This window comes from Larus michahellis, chromosome Z (assembly GCF_964199755.1).
Source record: "Larus michahellis chromosome Z, bLarMic1.1, whole genome shotgun sequence".
Classification (NCBI taxonomy): Eukaryota; Metazoa; Chordata; class Aves; order Charadriiformes; family Laridae; genus Larus; species Larus michahellis.
Window position 1 is genome coordinate 60,696,747 of NC_133930.1, and position 22,882 is coordinate 60,719,628.

General features: G+C 38.8%; 1 protein-coding gene across 7 annotated transcripts; it reads right to left on the reverse strand.

Annotated features, from left to right (window-relative positions):
• Nucleotides 1–340: 340 nt before the first annotated feature.
• NUDT12 (nudix hydrolase 12) lies at nt 341–12,031 on the reverse strand. 7 transcript variants are annotated; one of them, XM_074569525.1, is made up of 7 exons: nt 11,921–12,031; nt 10,857–11,070; nt 7,705–8,300; nt 6,648–6,815; nt 4,733–4,846; nt 3,048–3,247; nt 341–1,769 (listed from the first exon to the last, which is right to left on the reverse strand). In XM_074569525.1, the coding sequence occupies exons 2-7, from the start codon at nt 11,060–11,062 to the stop codon at nt 1,659–1,661; spliced, it is 1,395 nt and encodes a 464-aa protein (XP_074425626.1). In that variant the 5' UTR covers nt 11,063–11,070; nt 11,921–12,031; the 3' UTR covers nt 341–1,658. The 7 variants fall into 7 exon arrangements, with proteins under 7 accessions (XP_074425626.1, XP_074425628.1, XP_074425624.1 ...); XM_074569527.1 differs by having other exon boundaries at nt 11,914–12,024; XM_074569523.1 differs by having other exon boundaries at nt 11,792–12,008.
• Between the last annotated feature and the right edge of the window lie 10,851 nt (nt 12,032–22,882).

Consider the following 22,882-nt stretch of genomic DNA (forward strand, 5'->3'; position numbering starts at 1 on the left):
TTGTTTTAAAACATTAATTCCACTGAAAACATGCTGTCCTGCTGGTAGCTGCAGTCCATGACAGCTTTTCCTACTTCCCATTCTCTGTAAAAACAATTTTTTAAAGTAAGTAGTGTCTTCCTCCTTCCTGTTTTCAGATGGCTCAACAGATAACCTGACTTTCTTCATTTGTAGGTTTAACTGAAACAAGGAAGAGAATGAAACAACGTAATGATTTGTCAGGTGCTCCAAGTCTGTCAGAAATGCTTCTTGCTTTAAAGTTCGATACACACTGCATTAAAAAAAAAAATAAATAAAGCTGCTGAGCATGTATGACACTGGATGGAAGAAAAAGAACTACTATGATTTGTAAAACATTTTTACTGATTCCAGTTTCCAGAGAATTTTGAAACAAATCTGACATCATTCACTGATTAAAAAAAATATTCAGGTTACTCTAAATAAATCACCATATGAGAATAAATTAATATTTACGACTATCATATTTCCTTCTGGTCATTTGCATTTCTTTTTGTATCACTGCAATGACTGCATAATCACAGACTACTAACCATTACATAATGACAATAATAAAAACAGTATACTTTTATAATCTTCCACTTTGAAAGAATATTAACTTTTTTTTTTCAATAACTCAATAAATTAAGGCACAGATCTGAACTGTAGCTTTAAACACATATAAGTAAAGTTTTTAATTCATATATTGCTTCCCCAGTCTCACAGCTGGGGTTAATGTATTTCTTTCAACTGTAAAATGCTTAACAGCAGCAAGAATCTTAGTGTCTCCATTTCTATAAAAGAACTTTGTACGTATTTTGAGATATTATATCTTGTTTAATTACTCTACTTTTCTCCTCCATACTCTGCAGTTCCATTTCTAACTGTCAGACAATGAAATAACTCACTGCCTCGGGTCAGGAAGTACATTATTATTTTACAAAAAATAACTAATATTTAGGCTTTTGGGGATGGTTCTCCAATACCTTTTTCATACAGAGAGTACTGTATTATACTTTTAAATTCAGGCTGACGTACAACTGGGTAAGTGCAGGCCAAATCAGACTGGGGCAGCAAGTACTCTGCTTGAAGGGCTATTAATGTAAAAGATAAAGTACCAATATTCACCAGTTAAGTATTCTATTAGCTTAAAAATACCTATTGCTGATAAGACTTTTGATTTTTGTGCCAGGCAAAATTTAAAGCATGGAGATAGGAAAAAATGAGAAAGAGAGGAACAATTAAAACAAAACAAGAGAACGTAAATACAGAGTTCAAACAGCAGGTAAGGTCAGGCCTCTTTGTAATGCTGTGACTCCTTCCAGTGGGGGACAGGAAAGACGGAATCAAATGTTAAGAGCACAATAGCAAAAACCATAATAATTCGATTCTAAAATGAAAAAGCAGCCTGTGCACAACAAGGTACCAATTTTAGCTATTTGTTGCTTGCTTTCTTGGGATAATCACTGGGTTGTTGGCCAGTTCCAACTCGGATCTGAAAAAACGTAAAAAGGCTTGCATAGTTTAGCTCAGGAGCCAAAAAAAAGGCTCAAAAACGTATGTGGTTGCACATTTACTAGATAAACCATTCTTTCCAATTTATTCCTAATTTAGCATTCACTACAAGAAGTAATTTAACTTAAAGAAATCAATTATTTCAATTAAAGATTAGCATTCATTCCAATCCAATGTTTTATCAACTGGTGCGCAATAGCTCGACTTGGTGGTACAAAGAAAGAACGCTGGTTTCCTTTAATGAGAACTTCCACGACCTGCAATAAAGACAGATTTTTTTTTCTTTAGAAGATAATATTATAAACTATATGGAATCTAACATTGTATTAATGCACAAATTATCTTACTATGACAATCCATCAATCTATAGCTATTAAAGAGGCACTACAAGACAAGATGCAGAGAAAAAAACACACAGGACTGTGTGAATTCTGACATTTTTGAGCTGAGGGTGCCCCAAAAGATATCTTCTTTCTAATAGAACCGTGGAGATTGACTGTTAATATGTTTAAGGTTTTTGTGAAGGCTGTTCACGGTAAAGACCACTAGATGGTGCTCTACACCGTTCCATATTATTTTTTTTTCCACACGCAGTGCAGAAGGAAGTGTTTTGCTGTTTTTCTAAAGAAGTTGCAAGCAACATGGAAGTATGCCTTTAGTTTAGTACCTTTCTGAAGAACATTTATCTCCAACTCTAGACCAACCTGCACGCAACTAGCTGTATTCATAACTGACAGTCATTTAAAATAATGCTCTCCATGTTGTGAGGAATACACTAAGATTGTAGGTGACTCACTCTGCTTTCAAGTTGACTTACAGAGTCAAAACACTTGCAACTGCTAGGCAGGAGGACAGTGTTATTAAAAGTTCAGCTCATAAGCAGCCTGTGGAAAAACCTGTGAAGACTACATTGTGTAAGCAATCTTTCCTTTTTCCACTCACAAACTTAAATCTCTCTTTCTGTCAAAGACTTCTTATCCTCTCTTTTATTGACTACCTTTTTAATAATCAGGAAAGCTAAGTGTAGAATTTCCTACTAATGCATAATAAATTGCATTTAATACCAGAGTATTAAAATAGTACTGCATGGAAAAAGATGTTCCAACCAATGAATTCCCAGAGTTTCTAACGAAACCTCTTCCCTCCCAGCATATCTGGTAGCATGCTTGCTTGGTAGAAATTCAAATGATGAATGCTATTAAATACCGCTTCTGCCAGAATAAGAAGCACAGGCTTGGTGAGAAAGTGGGTTAAAATAGCAATAACTTGGATATCTCCCAAAAAGAAAAGGTGAAGAGCTAACTGGCAAAATTGTCATAAAATGGGCTTGCAAGTGACTCAGAAATTACTGTGAGTATCTGCCTTCCTCTGGTTACGTGCAATCTACAACTACAATATAACACAATTGTAGTATGATAAAATGGAGAGTATACATGCTTATTCAACTTGCTGAAAAAAGCAACTATCTATCGTATGCCAGAACCGATACAGTCACAGACCAATCAATACAAGAAGGAAATTAAATTGAACTTTACCTGTTCTCTAGTGAACCAGCGGGCATCCTCTATTTCATTCTTGTCAACTTTAATTTCTGTAGACACTGCAACAGCTAAGCAGCCAATCATTAGGGAGGAGGGCATTGGCCATGGCTGACAAGAGACGTACTGAACGTGGCCAACTTTGACTCCAGCCTCCTCTTCTACTTCTCTTCGAACAGCATCTTCTATTGTTTCCCCTAATCAAAAAGGGCAAAGAACAAGCAGCTGATGAAAAGCAACAATTACATCCTGTGGTTTGACCTGACTCAAAAGATTTGAAACTGCCCAAGACAATTATCTATAGAGATCTAGTTCACAGATTAGGGCACGGGCCTTAAGCACAAGATACAGAAGTAATAAGGTAAAACTAGCCACCAAAGCAAAATGGAACTTTGAAAGGAAAGTATGATAATTTCTCCACCATAATGTTTATTTCCTGAATTTATAGTTTATCATACATGCAAACTATTATTACCACACCTAAAATGTCAAACGCTGTGTAGGAAATACATTGTTCCTTTAATTACTTTTGAAATGATGATCTGTTAATTTATAAATAACATGTTAATTTTTAGATTTTCAGTATGATTCTAACAGCATGCAATACAACTTGAAAATAAATATTTAAAATTACAATAGTAAGAAAATACCGACTTAAGAAGACTTGCACGCATTTCTGCATTGTATTATTCACTTTGCCTGACTCATTCTTCATTGTCTTAACACATACAGACAATTCTCCGAGTTTAAACTGCAATGGAAAGCTTTCCTTCCATATTTACAGAAAACTGCTTGATTTACATGCGGAGTGTTATAGGCTTACATATGCACACACGTAATGTGTTGTAACCACTGATAACAGGTTCATTAAAGCAGACAGTCCATGCATCAGAGATAGAAGTTTTAGTTCAGCTACGTTCAGCTGATTAGAAGCTGATGATAAGATCAGCTATTAAATTTCGGTTTATATACCTGAATTCAGTATCAGAAAGTAGTAAGGCCGGCAGATGAATGAAAGCAGCAAAGAAATAAACATCTTGCCTTTTTTCAAATGATAACTGAATAAACTTATTCATGCTGTCATCGTGTTTCACCTGTACAGATTTACTGAATATAGTTTACACTATAATTTCACCAGTAATTAAGGCTTATTCCCAACATAAGAATGTTTTACAAATTGTTCTGCAGCCACTAATAATTGTAAATAATTCCAAGTATTATTGCTCAACACAGCTAGCAAAATATCTCTTTTCTTTCAAAATTATGTAATTTCTGCTTATCTTCCATAAAATCAACCAGGCTGTAAACATGTAAGCATATGCTTAACTTTATGTTAACTGTAAGTTATGCTTTAATTTTTTCCTATGCTAAAATACCTTGCTAAGTATCACCACAGAAAGGAACTTATATGTGTTTTAAAGTGGTTTTTTTTTTTTCATTTAAATATGTAATTTAAGAGTACATGATGAGAAAACAGTTTTTAAATTATATTTACTCAAGTTGCTTTTTGCTTGTTTTATACATCAGCCTCTAGGAAGTACAGAACAGGCATATAACAACTTATCTAATAGCAAGCAAAACCATTTATTTGATATAACACCAAACATATTTCTACATTATTTTCAATGTACTATACTGAGAGTGAGAAAAATGAATTGGTAAGGGAAAATTAAATTACTTACCAGGTTCTACAAATCCAGCAAGACAGGTAAACATTCCAGGGGGAAACCTCTTCTGTCTCCCTAAAAGGCAGTGGTTCCCATCTGGATGGATGACTTGCATTATCACAACAGGATCTGTAAGGTACATGAAAGGAAAATATTTCAACATTTGAGGGACTTAACAGCAGTAAAAAATTCCAGCCTATTTGGTATCAGTGCATGTAAATACAAAAAAAAGATACCTTTAAGTGACTGAAATCAGAATTGTGTAGATGCCCAGAGCAAGTTGTTATTTTATTTCACTTTGTTTTTTTTTCCCCTGCAAGATAGCTGTTTATTTTGTTTTGCAACATACACGCTCAGTAGAAGCAGTCTACTAGGCAAGGCTTGAAATGCAGGACATAAATTACTTGCAACCAAAGCACACAATCTGTTCAGAGTACCAGCAATACTAACCTAGCTCTGCATCCAACCTAGTTATGCAACCATTTCTGCAGCAAAAGCAATGTAATATCACGTCTTCCACACACACACACGACTGAAGAATGTACTTTTGACTGAAATACCAAAGAAGAGCCAGTTACTCTAGTTACAATGTAAATACCGACTACACTTTTCACTTTTGCCTTTGCTGACTGTTTGCTATCAATGTCTCATCTGATGATGTACTTTTATCTACTTTCTCACTTCTGGTCATTTTATTTATCTTTTTCTTTCTTGTATAATTCTTTTTGTCTTGCCGTTCCGCACACTGTTGGTCTATGATCTTTTCCATTTTTTTTATTGTTACCTAGCTCTTAAGTATCTCAATTTTTTGTTTCTAATTTTTTCTATCTACCTTTGCCTTCATGTATTTTTTCTCTCACTATTGTTTTTCATTGGGTTTTTTTTGTCCAAAACCCAGTATTTTCTCTGTATAAGAAGGTTTGATTAAGCAACCACTATAAACAATAATTTCAAAGGTTGTTCTGTTCAAAGATATCTGCCACATGGCACAGCGTAGAACATGCAAACTTTCTTCGGAGAAAAACATCAGTAGAAAATGGTGGTTCATCAGTCTTTCCTATATAATGCCATTCCACCTCTAAGTTTGTTCTGCCAGAGCCTGTAATGAAACAGCCATCAGTGTTTTAGCAAGCTTCACTATCATCTGTAAGGCAGAAGAATATGGCCAAACTGCTTTGATTACTACAATGAAATGTCTTTGAGAAGAGAAATACAACACACATACTACTACCACCAGAACAACAACTGCAGAAGAGAGGACAGGGTAGGGGAAGTAAAGGTGATCTAAGAGTCAACAAATCATCCACGAAAAAAAGAGTAAGTTCTTTTTCCTTCCTTGTTTCCCCATCAATAATGCAGTACACTTCCTTTGCAACATGTGAACAAAACGAGCTAAAGACGACTGTCTATACAAGCTCATATTCTGAGTAGAAACAGGCCCGGCAGTTTGCGACTGACAATGAATAGTGAAAGCCAGGGGAGATGTCTAATACGGTCAAAGTGGCACTACAAGAAAAAGAGCACTGTATCAGAAATTTGATATAGGGTCAAATTTGATAGAGAGCTATTTCAAGCTCAGGCAGCTTGCAGAAGGTGAGAAAACAATATGCACAACGAAAAAAGGGAAAATGTGACCCTTTGTATTGTTAATCTCTCATTTATCTTGTTGGAACTTCTAATTGATATTACTCCATTGCAACAAAGATTGCTATTGTCACAGCAATTCTTTGTCACAGACTACTCCAAGAAAGAGAAGCCTGAATTACTGAATACTAAACAGAGCTGAGACACACATCCTCTGGTGAGAGACAAGTATCTAAGACCTGGGACAGAAGCAAGCAGCTGAAATACCTAAAAAGAAACTGATTTACATGTATATAATAGTACAAACAAGCCACTTTTGACCAAGTTTATCCTACAATATTCTCACCTACTCTTGGATACGACGTGTTGTGAACACCTTGGAGACTGGGACAATCTTCTTTTAAGCAAGTTTTCTTGTAACCCCCTTCTTCAATCTTGGTTGCGCTCCCACACGTTGGGCAGAATCGGTAGCGGTTGTGCCATGCTAGAACAGATCTAGCCTGGGCTACTACTCCTTTAAAAGAATCCATTGAAAATACAGAAAATCAGATACTAATTCATGCAAGCTTTTAACAGTATAGAAAAAGAAAGCCGTAAAGTTTAACATACAAATCGAAGTAAGACTAGGGCTTGAATTGTAATCTACTACAAGAGAAGTCGAACAATATGAGTTATTCAGATTCTTTGTAGCACAGCACATACAACAGAACACAGTAATATGTAGCTACAGACCAAATTCATCCGGATCAGTATATCCTGTTTCTCATAAAAGTTACTTTGTCTGGGCAAAGTGCCAGAATTATATATCACACCTTTTCCAGATGACCATTTTAGGGTTACTACAAGTATTGACATAATAATGCATTGTTCCATTTAAACTTCAGGTGCAAGTCAAGCTTGCCCTTTATCGTTCTGTAAAAGCAAAATTGTTACAACAGCAGTTGTTAACAACATGCTCATAATGACATTAATTCACTTTAGGATCTGACTTTCCAACACGTGCTCATACTGTTTCCTTCTCAGATGAGTATGCAACACACATTAAGGACTTAGTTTCATTTCTTGTAATGAAAACTCAGTAATGACAGATTTTTGCCTTCATTTTAGAACATTAATGCGCATGCATTAATATTTAAGTAGTACCATTTCTAAAAGCATGATCAATAGATTTTACAGTCTAATACTTGCCATTGCACATGTTAGCGCTTTGCAACTGCACATGTTCTTACATACAAAATTCTTCACAAAACCTCTGACAGGCTTTTAAAATTACGATATTTCTAAAGCTACTGAAAATACATGATTCCTTTGCAGTGGTTTGTCCTTGCATTGTAACTCAGTGAATCCTAAAGCATATCATTCTAATTACACAGTTGGTAACAGCTGCATTTTATGCATCTTACCAGCTTCTTTTTCAGGTAGCTGCAGTAGTGCTGGCATTGGTGGATGAAGAAAGTAACAGTCCTCATGCTTCTGTTTAAATTTCTCAGCAGAAGCAGAATCTATGCTAAGAGCAAACCAAGCAACTAACCCATCCTCTTCATCTTCTTCCAGAACTCTTCCGTTGCAAGCAGCCAGCCGGTTCATCTGGAACTGAAGTTCAACTCCAAGAAAAATCAAGGTGCCTTCTTCGGTTTGGCTCATGTACTGCTCCACATCCTTGTGGTACAGCCTGCAAAGCTTTACTTCTGGCTGCTGGAAGCTCTCTGTTCCCCCACCCAAAGTAACCAAAGGACTTAGATTTGAGAAGACAATGTATACTGTAGTTGGATGGCTTTGTTTTCTGCTTAGCCACTTGGAATCTGTTCTTTTATCACTCCTTCTGTCCAGAAGTGTCAAGCCAAAATAATTTTCATATTCTTTCACTTCATTTGACAGAAAATTAGGCCTCTGCCCGCCCTTCACATTAGCCAACAAATTAGCTATGTGCTTGTACCCCCAAAATTTAGCAATGTCTAGAGCAGTCTGCCTTGATTTATTAACGATGGACCTGTCACACCTAGAGAAACAGAAAAGAACAGCGGTTACCAGGGTAAATATGTTAAGGAAGAGTCCTGATGCTGTATTATTCTTCCTTAAAGCATATACTCTGATACTATTAAGGTGAAAGAACTTTTAGACACTGTCTATACTGGGGCACTCTTTAGGCTAAATACTTGGCATTATGGTAATGAAAAGTAATCATACTTCATTTTCTTTTGCTAAGGCCTGATTCCATATTTTTGTTGATCTACTCCAGATTATCACTCACCAAGGTTCACGCAATACTACAACAGCAACAGACAAACTAAAATCTCACACATTGTATCATAAAAAAAAAAAAAAAAGCTCAAGATCATTTACAGATAGAACTTTGAAAGCCAGGGTACAGGTCTCTTATGAATAACCAGTAATAAAGACAAAAAGAGCAGTTTAACTAGCATTACTTCTAGAAGCTACTGAAAGCAGCATCAAAACATTTACAATAATATATTTACCATTAAATAAGAATCAAGACTATAGCCTCTGCCTAGTGAGAGAATTAGGCACCCTTACGACTGTGGTGCTGGTTACCAAGATGTCTACAAAACACCACAGGTGAGGAAACATTGCCTCATGATATATATTTAAATTCTAACAAAAATTTTAAAATATCTGAAATAGATTGGGGTTGATTGATTGTGAGGTCAAAAGTAATGCACTTTTATTTTTTGTCAATTTTAACTCAAGTGGACAAGTAAAACAGACATTTCCCTGTAAACTACACATTATACAGTAGATGTGGGGCCAGACTGATCAGCTTTTAAAACAAGAAGACGCCAGTATATTCATTTGCCAATACACAGGCAACTGTACCACTGTCAAGACTGTTTTGACTTGAGATTCTGTATTAAACTTATTAGTTTTTGAAGGAGTTTTGCATCTTTTTCAGAAAGGCATCCAAAACTTAATTTACAAGTTTTTGGTGCTAAAGAAAATACTGTTGCTCATTTATCTTTAAAGATTAAGACTCCTTTAGGAAAATCTTGCCTAATTCCCTACTTAATTTCCTATCTTACAGACACCGAATTTTGTTCTGATTTTGTCCTCCCTCTTCTACCTACTCAGGTACGTGCAGACTGCAATCAGGCTGCTATTCAGTGTCCCCAACAGTGGCCTGAACTGTTTAGATCACTAAGATATTTTTTGACAGTCTACAAACATTTCCTGTAGCTTTTCTCAAACATGGCTGAATATAAAAAAAATTGACTAGCTTTCCAGGATGAATCTCTGGAATGTTATGTAATATTGCCTTCATAGACATTCATATCCAGCAACTCTATTTGTCCAAATGATTACCATGACCAAGCATTAACTAAAATGAGACTAATGAGGCCAGAGTACCACCTCAGGAAATATATTAAATTGCCTAAGAGAATGGCTGTGAAAAGGACATTTATAAGCAGATATTCAGACACTCTTTTTACAGTAAGACCAACTTAAAAAACTGTTATCCTATTTACCAAACTGATAAATTCCCTAAAATCTCAAAAGATTCCTCAATAGAAAGATTATTTCAATCCACAAAATCTGGCACTGTGATACTCCTCTACATGCTGGAATGTACTGATAGAGTACAGAACAGTGGTTCATCTGACACTCCATGCTGAGCCACAGCAGAAGGCGTAGCATCTGGGTAGGACTGAAAAAACCCAAAAGGGTGGGATGATCACTGGAGGCTGTGGAATGCTGTGCCTGAGATTACTCATAACTACAGAATGAACTAAACTTGCTTGGTTCCATAATTAGGGGTGCAGAAAGCCACAGACTGGGCTTTATTACTGTAGAGCTCAGTTGAACCACGACACCTGACTCTCACCCTTCATTTTGGCATGCTTTCCATTTGAAATATTTGGATCCTGATTTCAGAAGAATCTCTTTGGGGTCTCAAGGAGAATGGTGAAGCATTCTTTGCTTTTCTGAGTGTCTTGAAAAACTAGAAGTACAACAGTTGACTTGAAGATAGACAACAAATATGACAGCAAGTTTGTGACAAGCAATGAACATGCCTGGTGTCTAACTGACTGAAGAAAATAACGTGACAGCTCACAGAGGAAGCGAACTGTCCAAAAAATAAGACACAAAACAAAATTCATCAATCAGTAACTTTGGTAAAGGTGTGTCTGTCATGTCCTACTTAACAACCAGTACATCAGCAAACATTCTCCACTGTAACATAGATGCAAGCAGATTACAAATAAAGTTTATAGATAAAGTCTAAGTGGAACTATTAAATATACCAAATTTATACTCTGTAGAGTGGCTGGAATGGGATACAAACTTTGTTATATTCAGCTGGTCTCTGGGAGGAGTGAGAATATATCCTTGAAGATCAAAGGAATAATTTTAGAGATACTCTTAAAATATAGAAAGTATGATGCAACAGCAGAATCCCTTTATAAACAGAGTATATTTTCCTGATTTTTAACCTTAAAATTTCTGCCACTATCTGTCAGGTAAATTTACTTTTCTGAGATCCGGCTGAAACGGGCAGAAAGGGCAAGAGCTCTTCAATGGGATCTACTAAAGAGCTTACCCTTCATCAAGAAGAATCTGCACAACTTCAAGGTGTCCATTTCTGGCACCATACATGAGGGCTGTCCAGCCGTTATCTGCAGCTACGTTGATAAGTGATGGCGAATGACTGAGCAATGCTTTCAGTTTGGCTGCATCTCCGACAGCAGCAAGATTATGCAGCTGAGAAACCATGTCCTGACGCAGGTTCTTTTCAAAGTCTGTCATTGTGCCAACTAAGTTAAAAAAAGGAAAAAAAAATATGCCTGAAAACATATCCACCATTAGTAAAAGGATTTAAGTAAAAGTATTAATTTTAATGATACAGATAACCAATATCGTCATCAAAAGTATGGACACAACAATTTCTTCTAAGTAGTATGACAGTTATTCCCAATTTTAGTCCCACACATCTCCAAATACAGTGGAATTTTATCTTAATAATCAAGACTAGTTTTAAAAGAGGCTTAAGGAAAGATTTTGCTATGAACATGAAGCTCCTTTAAACGTGAAAAACACGCTCTGGTTCCGATTGCACAGGCTCGCACAAAGAACAATAAAAAACCTCAGGCCAGAAACGCGTCTCAGATACTTTGAAAGCAACGAAAAATAACCGCAAGAGGGCAAGTAAGTCCCTTCGCCGGCTGAGGGACTCCTCCAAGCACTGACAGAAATTACTTCAGTGACTCTGCCGCCGCCCCGGGGCAGGGCCGCCGGGGCCGCCGCTGGCACCCGGCACCCGCGCAAGACAACCAAAGCTCCAATCGCAGGCTGCCCGCTCCACCATCACGCCTCAAAGACACGCACGCAAACACCCACCATTTTCCCCAAGCAGACCCAAAAACGGCGACGACCTTGTAACGCCTCTCTCCCTCCCTCCCTCCCGTCCCGCCCCTGCCGCGCCGGGGCAGCTGCCGCGCAGGCGCAAACTTCCCCTCCCCTTCACCCCGCCCTCGCCTCAGGGTCGCAGGTTCGCAGCCACCTCCCGCTCCGGTGGGAAGCGGGGTGTCTGCAGTGTGGTGGGGCTGCCTCAGGGCTGGGCTCGGCCGGCGGCGTCGCTCTCGCGGGGAGGGACTTGCCCGTTACCGTGAGCGCCCGGGGCTCCGTAGGCTCTTGTGGCGCGGCGGGGAGCGGGAGGCGAGCGGTGCGCGGCAGGAAGGCCCGCCCCGGGGCTGGGCCGTGCGCGGTACCACAGCGCCCGGCCCCGGCAGCGGCCGTGGGCTTTCACTGCCGCCGGCTGCCCGGGGGTGGCGGCGAAGGAAGGGGAGGAGGAGCAGCGATGAGCTACCGCTGGTGGAAAGGCCCGAGCGCTGCTGCCAACTGGGGCAGCTTGTGGATAGGTTAAAGAGCAGCCGGCCATTTTGTCCTTCAGGCAGGAAACTTGTGGTTATCGAAAGCGATCAAACCGGTTTTTAACTTTTTTTTTTTTTGCCGTGCTAGCGGAAGGCAAAACCGGGCAGCAATAGAATGTGCAAGAAATGTGTGATAAAAGTGGAGCAAATGAGGTGCTGTGGCGGGGAAGAAGGGTTCGCACGGAAGTTAGAATCACAGAATCATTTGGGTTGGAAAAGACCTTTAAGATAACTAACTCCAACCACGAACCTGGCACTGCCAAGTCCACCACTAAACCATGTCCCTAAGCATCATGTCTGCAGGTTTCTTAAATACTTCCAGGGATGGTGACTCAAGTTGGAATGGTACAAGCCAGAAGATAGTTTCAATAGCGTGTGGGGTTAGCCTCAGAAAAGCTTGGGGAAATCAAAGCTATACCAGTCCTAAAAAAATGAACGTGGGGCGTTTGTTCCACAGCGCTTGGCTTTGGTAAGTACTTTAGAAGCTTTCTGCTTGGCTTACAAGAATTGTTACCCAAGTGGCAAATGTTAGTCCAGCACCAGGTAGACTAAAGTCCTGATGTCAGCCTTGAAGTTTCAGGGAATAAGAACACCATTCTTTTAAAATCCAGTTACTTGAAAACATAAAAATACTTTTTATTTGCCTTTGGAATTTTTGAATTAGGAGGATTTGTACCTTCACATTTCTTCAACACCGCATATTGTCAAAACTGGAACAACTGGACAGCTTTTGTTCTGCTGCTTTAAGAAAACATAATATATTCCCAAATCCATATATTATCATAGTGCCATATATTTCTAGTACTCAGTGAAGAGGATGAGAGAAATTGTGACGGGGGCCTGTCAGTCCCAGTGACGGCACATGTAATTGCTATGTCTCCTGTCGTCATGGATAGGAAAACTTAACCTAGCCTTAATTTTTAAAACTAATAATAATGTCATAAGTTATTATTTTTACAAAAGTTATATTTATATGTTATAAAGGTTATGTAAGTTACTTTTTGCATCATTTGCAGTTCTAAATTTATTTTTTTTAAGGTAGTTCTTACAGAGGCACCCCAAAATAACTTCACACAGATAATGAACTTAAACAAACTTTAATTTGTGATGAAAGCCGAACAGCCAAAACCAACAAGACAATGGGGGTAGCTGAAATAACACTCTGATAACATTTTGCAAATTACAGGCTTGGTGTACCAGTTGGGGAAGTTACTACTACACAACAGCACATAAGAACAACGCCACATAGGAATGATGATTCACAAAGGTAGGCCTCTCACTCAAGGGTACCCAGAAGTTGTAATCACTCACCCGGGGGGGGGCAAGGGCTCACTCAAGGATATCCAGAAGAAGTATTCACTCACCAAGGTGAGGGGTGAGGGCACTTAGTCCCAGGAGGTTTCTTTGGGTGGCATCCCAGTCCTGAGGGGAAGGCTTCTGACCATAGACCTGCTGCTCTGAGAACCACTCAAAGTGAGTCTCTTGCGGGGGTCCCATTTTATAACTTGGTTGGATCTGGACCGTGGTCATCTATTCGTTGTGGTCTAGAGGCTCCTATGGTAAGACCCCCTAGCCCCTGTTGGGGGTTGGAAGCAGGAGGGGAATGTGTACTCCTGCCACAATAGTCACCCTTAAAGGTTAGCTTTCATACATTATAGTAAGTGGTTTGTTGAACATAATAAACAGTACAAAGTTTATGCATGTATTGTGTGGTCTTCATAACTCCTTGATAAGCAAGGTTTAAAATCTGTGGTTGGTGTTCTTGAGCTCTGTGCTCTAATTAAAGCTTTCTCAGCAGAGGGTCAGCCATGTGAGAGAAAACTCCCCTTAAAAACAATGCAGATGCAAACCAGTGAATGTGTATGAAGAACTGATAAGAGGAGTATTCCAGATAGCAACAAATGAAAAAGGTAAGGGATGTGATTTTAATTCTATTCACTCAGCTGGCAACTAGCCATATCCTCTGTGATGTAGGTCATGTACCCGTAAGCAACTGTTTCCACTTGGTAAACAGGCACCAACCAGCCCTTCAACAGCTAATGCCCAAGGAATTTTTTTCTTCCTGTGATGATTAACAGCTGAAGAAGAAAATAGCTTTGTCTTTGTGATAGATAAAGGCACAGTTCTACTTCTTAGTAATATCTTAAATCTGCCATTTATGAAGTTATGACAACTCAGCCTTGCATCCTTATCTGTGTAATGAATTCCCCGATTTCTTAGGTGGGCCAACGCGGTCTTAGTGTTCTTTACTTGACTAACTCACGTTACCCTGTTAACAGCTTTGAAACTTGGGTGTAAAACTCAAGAAAAAAGAAAGCATTCTAAGACATTCTAGACAGCATACTAGGAGGGAGACTAAGTTTGAAAGATGGGTGTTTTGATATTCAGAAAGAAGTGGTGTATCACTTGAAGCTTCTGTGAGGCAAAGTACGTGCTATATCTCTTTAACATTCATATTCAAGGTAATGAGACATATGTAAGTTGCTTATGTGTAATCTGTATATAAACAAAAAATATGGTACTGTAGCACTGACCAGCAAGTTACTGTATCCTGCTACATGGTGAAACAAATGCTATAGACTAAAAGATCAGGTATGGTTTGGGGAGGCTTTTATTGTTTTTGGTGGTGCTTCTGGCCTGTGACAATGTGAAATGGAGTTTTCTGTGAGCATCTAACTAAACTGTTTCATACTCCCACTATTTAATTACTTTATTAGGCTTTTTTCTTGTAATAAATCTGTTTTTTAAAGGCTAAAAAATCAGTGGTACTTTTTGGTATTGCTAGAACTTTTATTTTTCTGCCTTAGATTTTTTTCCTATGTGTATATGGGTGTCAAGTTACCTCTTTTAGCATGACACTGGCTTCAGTATCAGGTAGGTACGTGGAAGATTCTTTCCTTTAAATTCCTGAAGAAAATGTTTACAAACTTTTTATTGTATCTGTAAGGCATGTGAAATCTTGTTTGTGCTATTAGGGTATTATTGTTATCAGAATGCTCCTACCTTCCCTTTTTCCTTCTCCCCTAATTTGCCTGCAGGAAGTTTTGACCATGGAAGTCCTGTATATCTTCGATCCTACAGAAACTTCTGTCTCCGCCTCCGTGAAATAACAGGCACTTTGAAGGAATTGTCCTTGGGAACTTTCTTCAAAGTTTCTTTTTTTTTTTCTCCTCTGTGTTTTCCAAATATAAAGGGATTGTATCAGCTTTAGTATCACTGAAGGCTTTCTCAATTTGCAAAATGTGAAGCATGATTTTCTTCTTGAATGATAATGTATTTGGACAGATCAGTTCTTAAGTTTCCCAGAGTTCTGTACCTGTTCCAGAAGTGCAGAAGCGCTTTTTTTACGCTTCTTTTGCATTCCATTTTGGAAGAAAAATCTCCTTGAAACAGGGCGAAGTTTGTATTCTTTAGAAAATGTAGCTTATGTAATGAGTTCAAATTAATTGTGGAACTAAAAGTTGTATAGCTTGGGGTTTTTTTTCAGTCTTCCCCACATGCGTTCTCATATGTTAAAAGAAAAGATGAAGTGGTATTCGAGAAGTCAAAATACTATAGTGATATTGCAACAGTAAAATATTGCAAACCTGATTGTAGTTACTCCAGTTGGGACATGCAGGTTAAGCTAAATCCAGTTCTTCCATCTGTATTACATTTTTTGGATTTGTAACTTGCATTTGTGTTAAACAGGAATGTCTAGGTCTTATGGATCTCTATTGTAATGCTTCATTTAAATTGTTTGCTATGTTTTCAACGAGTAAATAAAATGATTGCTCACTAGCTTGTTTTTTAGTATGAATCTCAAAAGGCTTAATGTGCCCACTCATGATGTTTTTATTTTAGAAAGAGAGCTTTAGCTGGTGATAAATATATATATGTATTTGGTTTAATTTTTGTTAGAGCTATAAGTAGAAGGGTCCTCTTTTCTAAGCAAGTTATTGAAATTATGTGGAAATGTGGAAATGGTTTGAAATTTTGATGCCTTTGAGCTATAAATCCTACTGCTAAATAACTTCAGAGCCAAACTGTACCCTGCCCCATTCTCTATGTGCTGATTTTTGTTACTGTGCAGTATTTCCTAGTGAATAGTATTTAATTAAAAAATATCCTTTTAAATTGATTTGGTTATAATTTCAACATATATTCACCTGAAAGTCCACACCTGGGTCTTCACCAGGTCAACATTAAGTGTGTTCTGCGTGAGCTGCTAGTATGGTCAGGCTATAGCTGGTGACTCTGCAAAGTCTAAGCTCTGCAGGACACTTTTTTTTTTTTTTTTTGGCATAGTAGCTGACAATTCATAATTTTTGTGTGTCCCCCTCCCCACTATGTGCCTTTTCCAAATTTGTGTACCACACAAATTACAATATTTAAAATAACAGACATTGTGCTATACTGTTGCCGTGCTGCTTGCATGTACTAGTTACTCATGGGCAGCGTCATTTTTGAATCATGAGGAGTATTTCAGAAGGCTAGGAATGTATGATCAGAAATAAATAATTAAGCAATTTTTTTCTTGCTGATGGAAGGGTACATCCTCTGTGTCTTGACATCATGTCAGCGGCCCTTAACTTCCATGATTGAAAGTACCTCAAGCGGAATTTGTGCCATCTCCCAGTGCATCATTGCAAAAATAACATATTACTCTGTGTTTTAAATATCAGTACCTCTAATAAAAAATTGAACAGGAATTTAAAATGATCATAACATACCAACTCGTGAATTTGAAGATGTTTTAGTTCTGCAAACAGGTTTAGCTATTGTGCTAGATAAAATGTTAAAAATTCTTGTGAATATGTAGAACTTTATTTAAATAATCACTGGGCTGTATTTTCTAAGAACAATTTAATGGTTCTTTAGAATTAAAATATGCAATGTTAACTTGCTTTAAAAGCTGTTTTTTTCCTTTAATGTATTCTACAGCTAAGTAAAGCTCACTGAGAAGGACAAAGTGGTGCCAGGGCTTGGGTGTGCCATGATTCTTGAATTTTGTAATAAATAAATACTGGCCTACTGGCCAGTATAGGCTTTGACTTCCCTGCGTCTGTTAGCTCTTTAGTAGTGGGGAGCATTGTTGTAAAGGTGTATTTGTAAGGCATCTGGAGTTTGAGGGAGGTTGTCAGTGTGAGGATGGAAATGGACGCTGTGCCACTAATTTACTCTGATCCTGAAGGAGGCTCTGGTGGCTCTGTAGGGATGGTGACTAATGATAGTCTTTTCAAAATGCTTGCTGATTACAGCAGGCAGCAAAGAGGGAGTAATACGTGAATGCCCTGATGCCCTATTAATTTTGTGCTGCAGCCTGTAGAAAAAATAGTATGTGCTGTAAAGAATGTACCAAGGTGCCATTGGGAGCACTGCAGCATGCGGGCAAAATATAGTTGGAGTGCCTGCAAGAAGTGGGACAACGCTGCTCCTTGTTAGCCTAAAAGATGGCAAAATGATAGTACAAATGGGAGAGAAGCAGTCTGAAGAGAAGTGTTGATCCCCAGTTGTTTCATGACCTTACCTGCAAAAGCTTAGCAATATACGGTTATTGTGAAAACAGGCTCTTAGTATTGCTATGGAGAAGTTGTAGAAGAGACCTCTGTGAGCCAGAAACTACTGTAAGTTCAGGTTCTACCAGAGCATGTAGGCGTTCAGGGACTCCAAATGCCTGAGGGGTTAAAAAAAAATATATCTTAAAGGGAAGAAACTTGAAGAGAATACTGTGAAATTCCTCTGAAGTGGATGTGGTATATGTAAGGAAAAAAACCCGAATGTGTGACTTGTGACCCTCCCTCACCGTTTGAATGTTCTTAGAAGCAGTATCTCTGGGATCTTACTGTTTCAGACTCTTAAGACCTCTGTGTTTCTCCCAATTTAGTAGCTAGAAGATGACGGCAAAAATAAATGTCAATATAGACTATTGAATTTGGAATATGTTTTTCTGAGATTCATTCATACCGTCACACCTCATGTACGAGCAGTAAGTATTTTTCTGCAGTGGGTCAGTGTAATCAGACCTTGCTGTAAGATGCAGATGTTTTGAAGCCTGGCTGTTAACCCTGAGAACTTAGGTGCCTGACACTGTAATGCTTTCCACTGTAATGCTTTCCACTCTAATGCACCCAGGGAGAGAGGGCTCTGAGACTGTTGTCCTTAAACACCCTTTATTAAATGAGATCTCGGAGACCTGTCAGTCTGAGAGACTTAGCACCTCCCTGTATGCAGATGGCATTGTGAAGGTGCTGCATCCGTAGAAGCCACAAGCTATGTAGAAACCAACAGTACACAAGAGTGAAGAGAACATAACTACTACCTACTCCTGTGGTGTGACTTTAGTAGATTGGTCTGCCTTTTTAAGTGTAATGAGTCTTGGGCTGTCTGACCATGTAACAAGCCTTATTCAGATATCAGCTCTACCTGGGCAGCTAACATCCATAAAGGGGTCAACAATGCAATTCTAGGGAGGATTTTATTTTTTTCTGGGTCTGACTTTAGAATAAAGGAAAAGATGTAGAAATGAGATATCTGGTTTTTAAGCCGATGTTATCAGGCAATATAGCTCTGGTCTGAGTTACCTTTTAAGTCTTTTTATTTGAATTAATAAACTATGCTGAGGGAGATATCTGGAAAAAACTCTGGTAACTATCAGTTCTTTCTGGGCTAGGGAAAATGGCTAGTTTAGTAACTTAGGTTAATAGATTTATTAGAAATAATGTCAAATCATTATTTTTATGTTTATATTATTTATACTCTTTAGGGTGAGAATCTGAGTTGATCCCATTTTAGTGCTGGGGCTAGAATACGTAAAAGAATAATTTATTTTATGTTTTTCAGACTCAGTAAAACAGTAGCAATATGATAGAAGGTTTGCTAGTTCTTCATTTGGGCCTGTACATCATTCTTACCTCTTAATTTCAACATGTTTTATGAAGGCTGTGTTTTTCGAAAAGTCACTGTGCTAGTTGAAGGTTAAAAGGCAGCTCTGGTTTTAAGTTGTTCATTGGAAGTGAAACAAAGTAAGACAGTGGATGTGTGAAAGGAATGTGTTGCCAAACATTTTAGTTTATGTACAGTGCATTATAATAGGTTACGGTTTTAGCACTTCTTGGCTTCAGAATAAAATTTTAATGCATACATAGCTTATTTTAGGGATTCAGGGCTGTTATGGGGCAAGCGGAAATCAGTATTATCTGAGAAGGTTTCTTGAAGTGGCAATATAGAGTTCCAAAATAGTGTCCTTTGGTCTTTCCAACCAGGACTTTGGCACAATCTAACTAGTCTTTTTCACAAGCATCTCACTGATCTATTTCCAGGCAGTCCTCCCTGAGAACCGATTGGACAAACGCTAAAGGACCTGATCTAGAGGCCATTAATATAAATATACATCTCTCAGTTCTGAAGAGGTGGAACCAGTTTGGTGGGAGTTTTCACTTTCTTGTAGGAAAGAGCTGTAGCAAAGCTGTATGATGGTAATTATTATGAAAAAAAACACAACCATTTGCAGGTATCAGTTAATTTCAGTTAAAAAAAAAGGCAAAATACTACTAGGTGTTTTTAATACTAACTTGTGTCTCAGCTAGCAGTCTCCAGAATGGGGAGAGTAACAGTTCTTTCAAGTCAAAATTGCTTTCAGTCAGCTACACTGTCTTAACAGGAAGTTTATTTCAGCTGTGGAATGTACTGCAATGTATGCTGTGCCTGACAAGAAAAAAGGAATGCGGCAGTACCCATCTGCTCAGAATGTGAGCCTGAAAAGTGCATGGTTCGTGATATGATGGTTAGCGAAGTAAATTTTCCCTAAAGAATTAAAGTTATGGCTGGGGTGGGAGGGAGTTGGGGTGGAATGAGCGCAGTAACTTCATCAGTGTGCATGAGTTAAATTTAAATTTGCAGGGATAGTAGGCATGATGTGGACTACTGGAAGGCAGGAGCGTGATCATCAGGACTGTCAGCTGGGGAGGTGTTAGCTTTTCTGCAAGTGGCTTTTCAGAAGGGATCACTGCTCTGAAAGGTCCCAGCTGCCTCATGTGTGAGATGGAATGGCTGACCATTACCCCATTTTTCCTCTCCTTCGCATTGCTTAATCTTGATTCATTGGAGAAAGATGAAGGCAATAAAAATGTAACTGTTCAAAGATCTAACCCAAAGAGGCAACAAGAACATTTATGGTATAGTAATCTGCTGGATTCCTCAGAACCTGGTGAACTGTGGTAAGGCTACAGAGAAAACTAATATCTCAAGAGTGGGGATGCAGGGCAGGGTATGGGTAAGATTGTTTTGTGTGCTTTGTGTCTGACAGGTGGAGATTATTTAGTTTTCTCCAAATTATTCTTGTGTTTTCAGTTTTCTCCCTATTCTAATTTCGTTCCATTTGTTAAGCACTTGTATTTAACTGATTGTTTATGAATGTGGCTGCATGGCTCCCTGAGTACTAGACAGGGTAATTTAGTTTCTCAAGTTTCTTAGGTGGTGTCTAAGTTGGTGTTTGAATTCTTTAATAACGGTCGATTAATAAGAGTGGTTTTGATAATCTGTCAGTGTCTGCCTTACAAATGCTCCCTCATGATTAGTGAAATCATATTTGAAGCAATTTTGAGTTGAAAGAACTGTTACTCTCCCCATTCTGTAGACTGCTGGCTACAGAGTTAGTATTAAAAACATCTAATAGTGTTTTGGGGTTTTTTTAACAGAAATTAACTTATACTTGCAAACAGGTTTTTTTTTTAATTTTTTTGATTTTTCTAATTACCCACATGCAGCTTGTTTTGAATTCAAAGGATGCCTCCCCTTAAATTAAAGGTGAGTTTAAAAATAGGAAACTGATTTTACTTGTTTTGGAAAAAGAATGGGCTTTCTAGGTATTCATGGGAAATGGTGAAGCCAATACAGGGGTAAAGATTGAGCTCTTTAAAACAGCTTTCATAAAACTTTTCCTTCTCTGCTTTAATTTTTTACCTTGATCATATTCACCATCTATTCCCAAAATAAACGAGGCAGGAAACATGCAAATTATTGTCTCTTTTTCAAAACAAAACCTGATTTTGTTCCCACAACACAGAGAATGTAAATGCACTATAACAAAGATATTACAATGAAAAAACAGTATGTGGTCGTGTCGTGGGAGTCCTGTTATCATCTATGTGATAATTCAAGTGGCATTAATTATGACGCTTCCTAATTTTAGTGGTTTACTTTGCAATATTCAAAATCTTATGGCAGGGTTTTTGTTTCCTTTTGTTTGGATTTTTTGTATGTATATGTGAAACCCATGAAGTTCAGCCTACTCTTTCTTTGGAGGAGTAGACAAGAAATGCTGTTTGCATTTTCACCTCACTCATGACAGCGACCCCCAGCAGCTGGTTTTGGGACACACACCGACCCCCACCTGCTCCTGGAATCCCCCCACTCACTCCAGTCTCTGACACCACAGGCCGGGGCGCCCACACCCCCCATCTGATTCCAGCGGCCAGACCCAAATTCCACTCGTGCACACACGGGTCCCCCCTGTGTCTGGCACCGAGTCCTCACAGCACGCACGGGACAGAGTGAGATTACACAGAGAGGTAGGTAAGAAAAGGTTTAATAAGAAGATGCAAGAAGACAGGCCAGGCTGCAGGGATCAGGTGTGGGGCTCAGCCAGGCAAGTGTTACTGACCGGCTTGTTTTACACGCGCCTGGACCCCTTGTAGACCTTTCTGTCTGCGCCCTCTTTGGTTCCTCCTGGCTCCACCTGCCCTGCATGTCCCCCCCGGCTCTGTACAGCTCTAGTGACCCCCGCACCCCTCACAGTGTGGGGCTCACGGGTTTGCAGACTTACCAGTTGCCAAGTCCGGGTAGATGTTCCTCCAAAGTGGCGGCTGGAGTTACTTGATAGCCCATCAGCTAGTGTGACGGGCAAGGTTTGCTTCTTGCCCTTGTCTCCATGTTTGCTTTGTCAGGTGTGTGTGCTGGTATATTTTGGTTTCTGGCTTCCTTCTTTCCCCTTGGTTTCCCAACTGACCAGGTCTGCAATCAAGATAACCTTCCTGGAATAAACATTCCTGCACTCTTATGTGTCCTCACCAATTAGCGGGACTGACCAGGTTTGGCTCTCACCACCGCCTCCCTTATAATTTGTCAGTCAGGTCCCTGTATGTTCATGTTTGTGGCTTCCTTCCTTCTCATTTGCTGCATTGAAAAAGGCCCTTTACCAGATTCCCTTAAAAAAGCTGACACTCTCCTTCCACATACCCTTAGCTGTAGCCATCCTGGAACTTAATTTTGTATCTACCAGCTTAAACCCTTTTTCCATCTCCTGGATCTACTTAGGTCTGCAGTCTTGATTCCTACAAGAGATTTCATGCCCTTTTTACTCTTTTTCCTCCTCCTTACTCTTCTTCTTCTCACCCCAACTTCTTTCCATATTTTTTTCCCACCCAATCACAGTTAAGTCTTCAATGTAGTTACGCAAATTGCAACTTCCTGCATGTTGACCTCCTGTTGTAATTTCCTATTCTATTACTCTTCTCAGATAGTTTGGCTTTTCTTGTTTCCAGGATGGTGCTTTCTCAGTTTGTTTAGTCCAAGATGTGTGTCACTTTTTTGGCAGTGATTAAAAACATATGCCATGGTGTTAAAAAATGCAAGAACTCTTCCTGAGACCTGCTTTGCAGAATGCCTTAGTGATGGCGTTGGTAAGTTGTCAACCAGTTATTCCTAACAGAGAGAT

Bases quoted from the DNA above. Each gene is read 5' to 3' on its own strand.
- NUDT12 (XM_074569521.1), bottom strand. From the start codon at position 11,119: ATGGTGGATATGTTTTCAGGCATATTTTTTTTTCCTTTTTTTAACTTA. The intron at 4,847-6,647 runs GTGAGAATATTG...TGTACCTTACAG, and splicing joins CACGTCGTATCCAAGAGTAG to ATCCTGTTGTGATAATGCAA. The intron at 3,248-4,732 runs GTAAGTAATTTA...CTTTTTGATTAG, and splicing joins TGCTGGATTTGTAGAACCTG to GGGAAACAATAGAAGATGCT.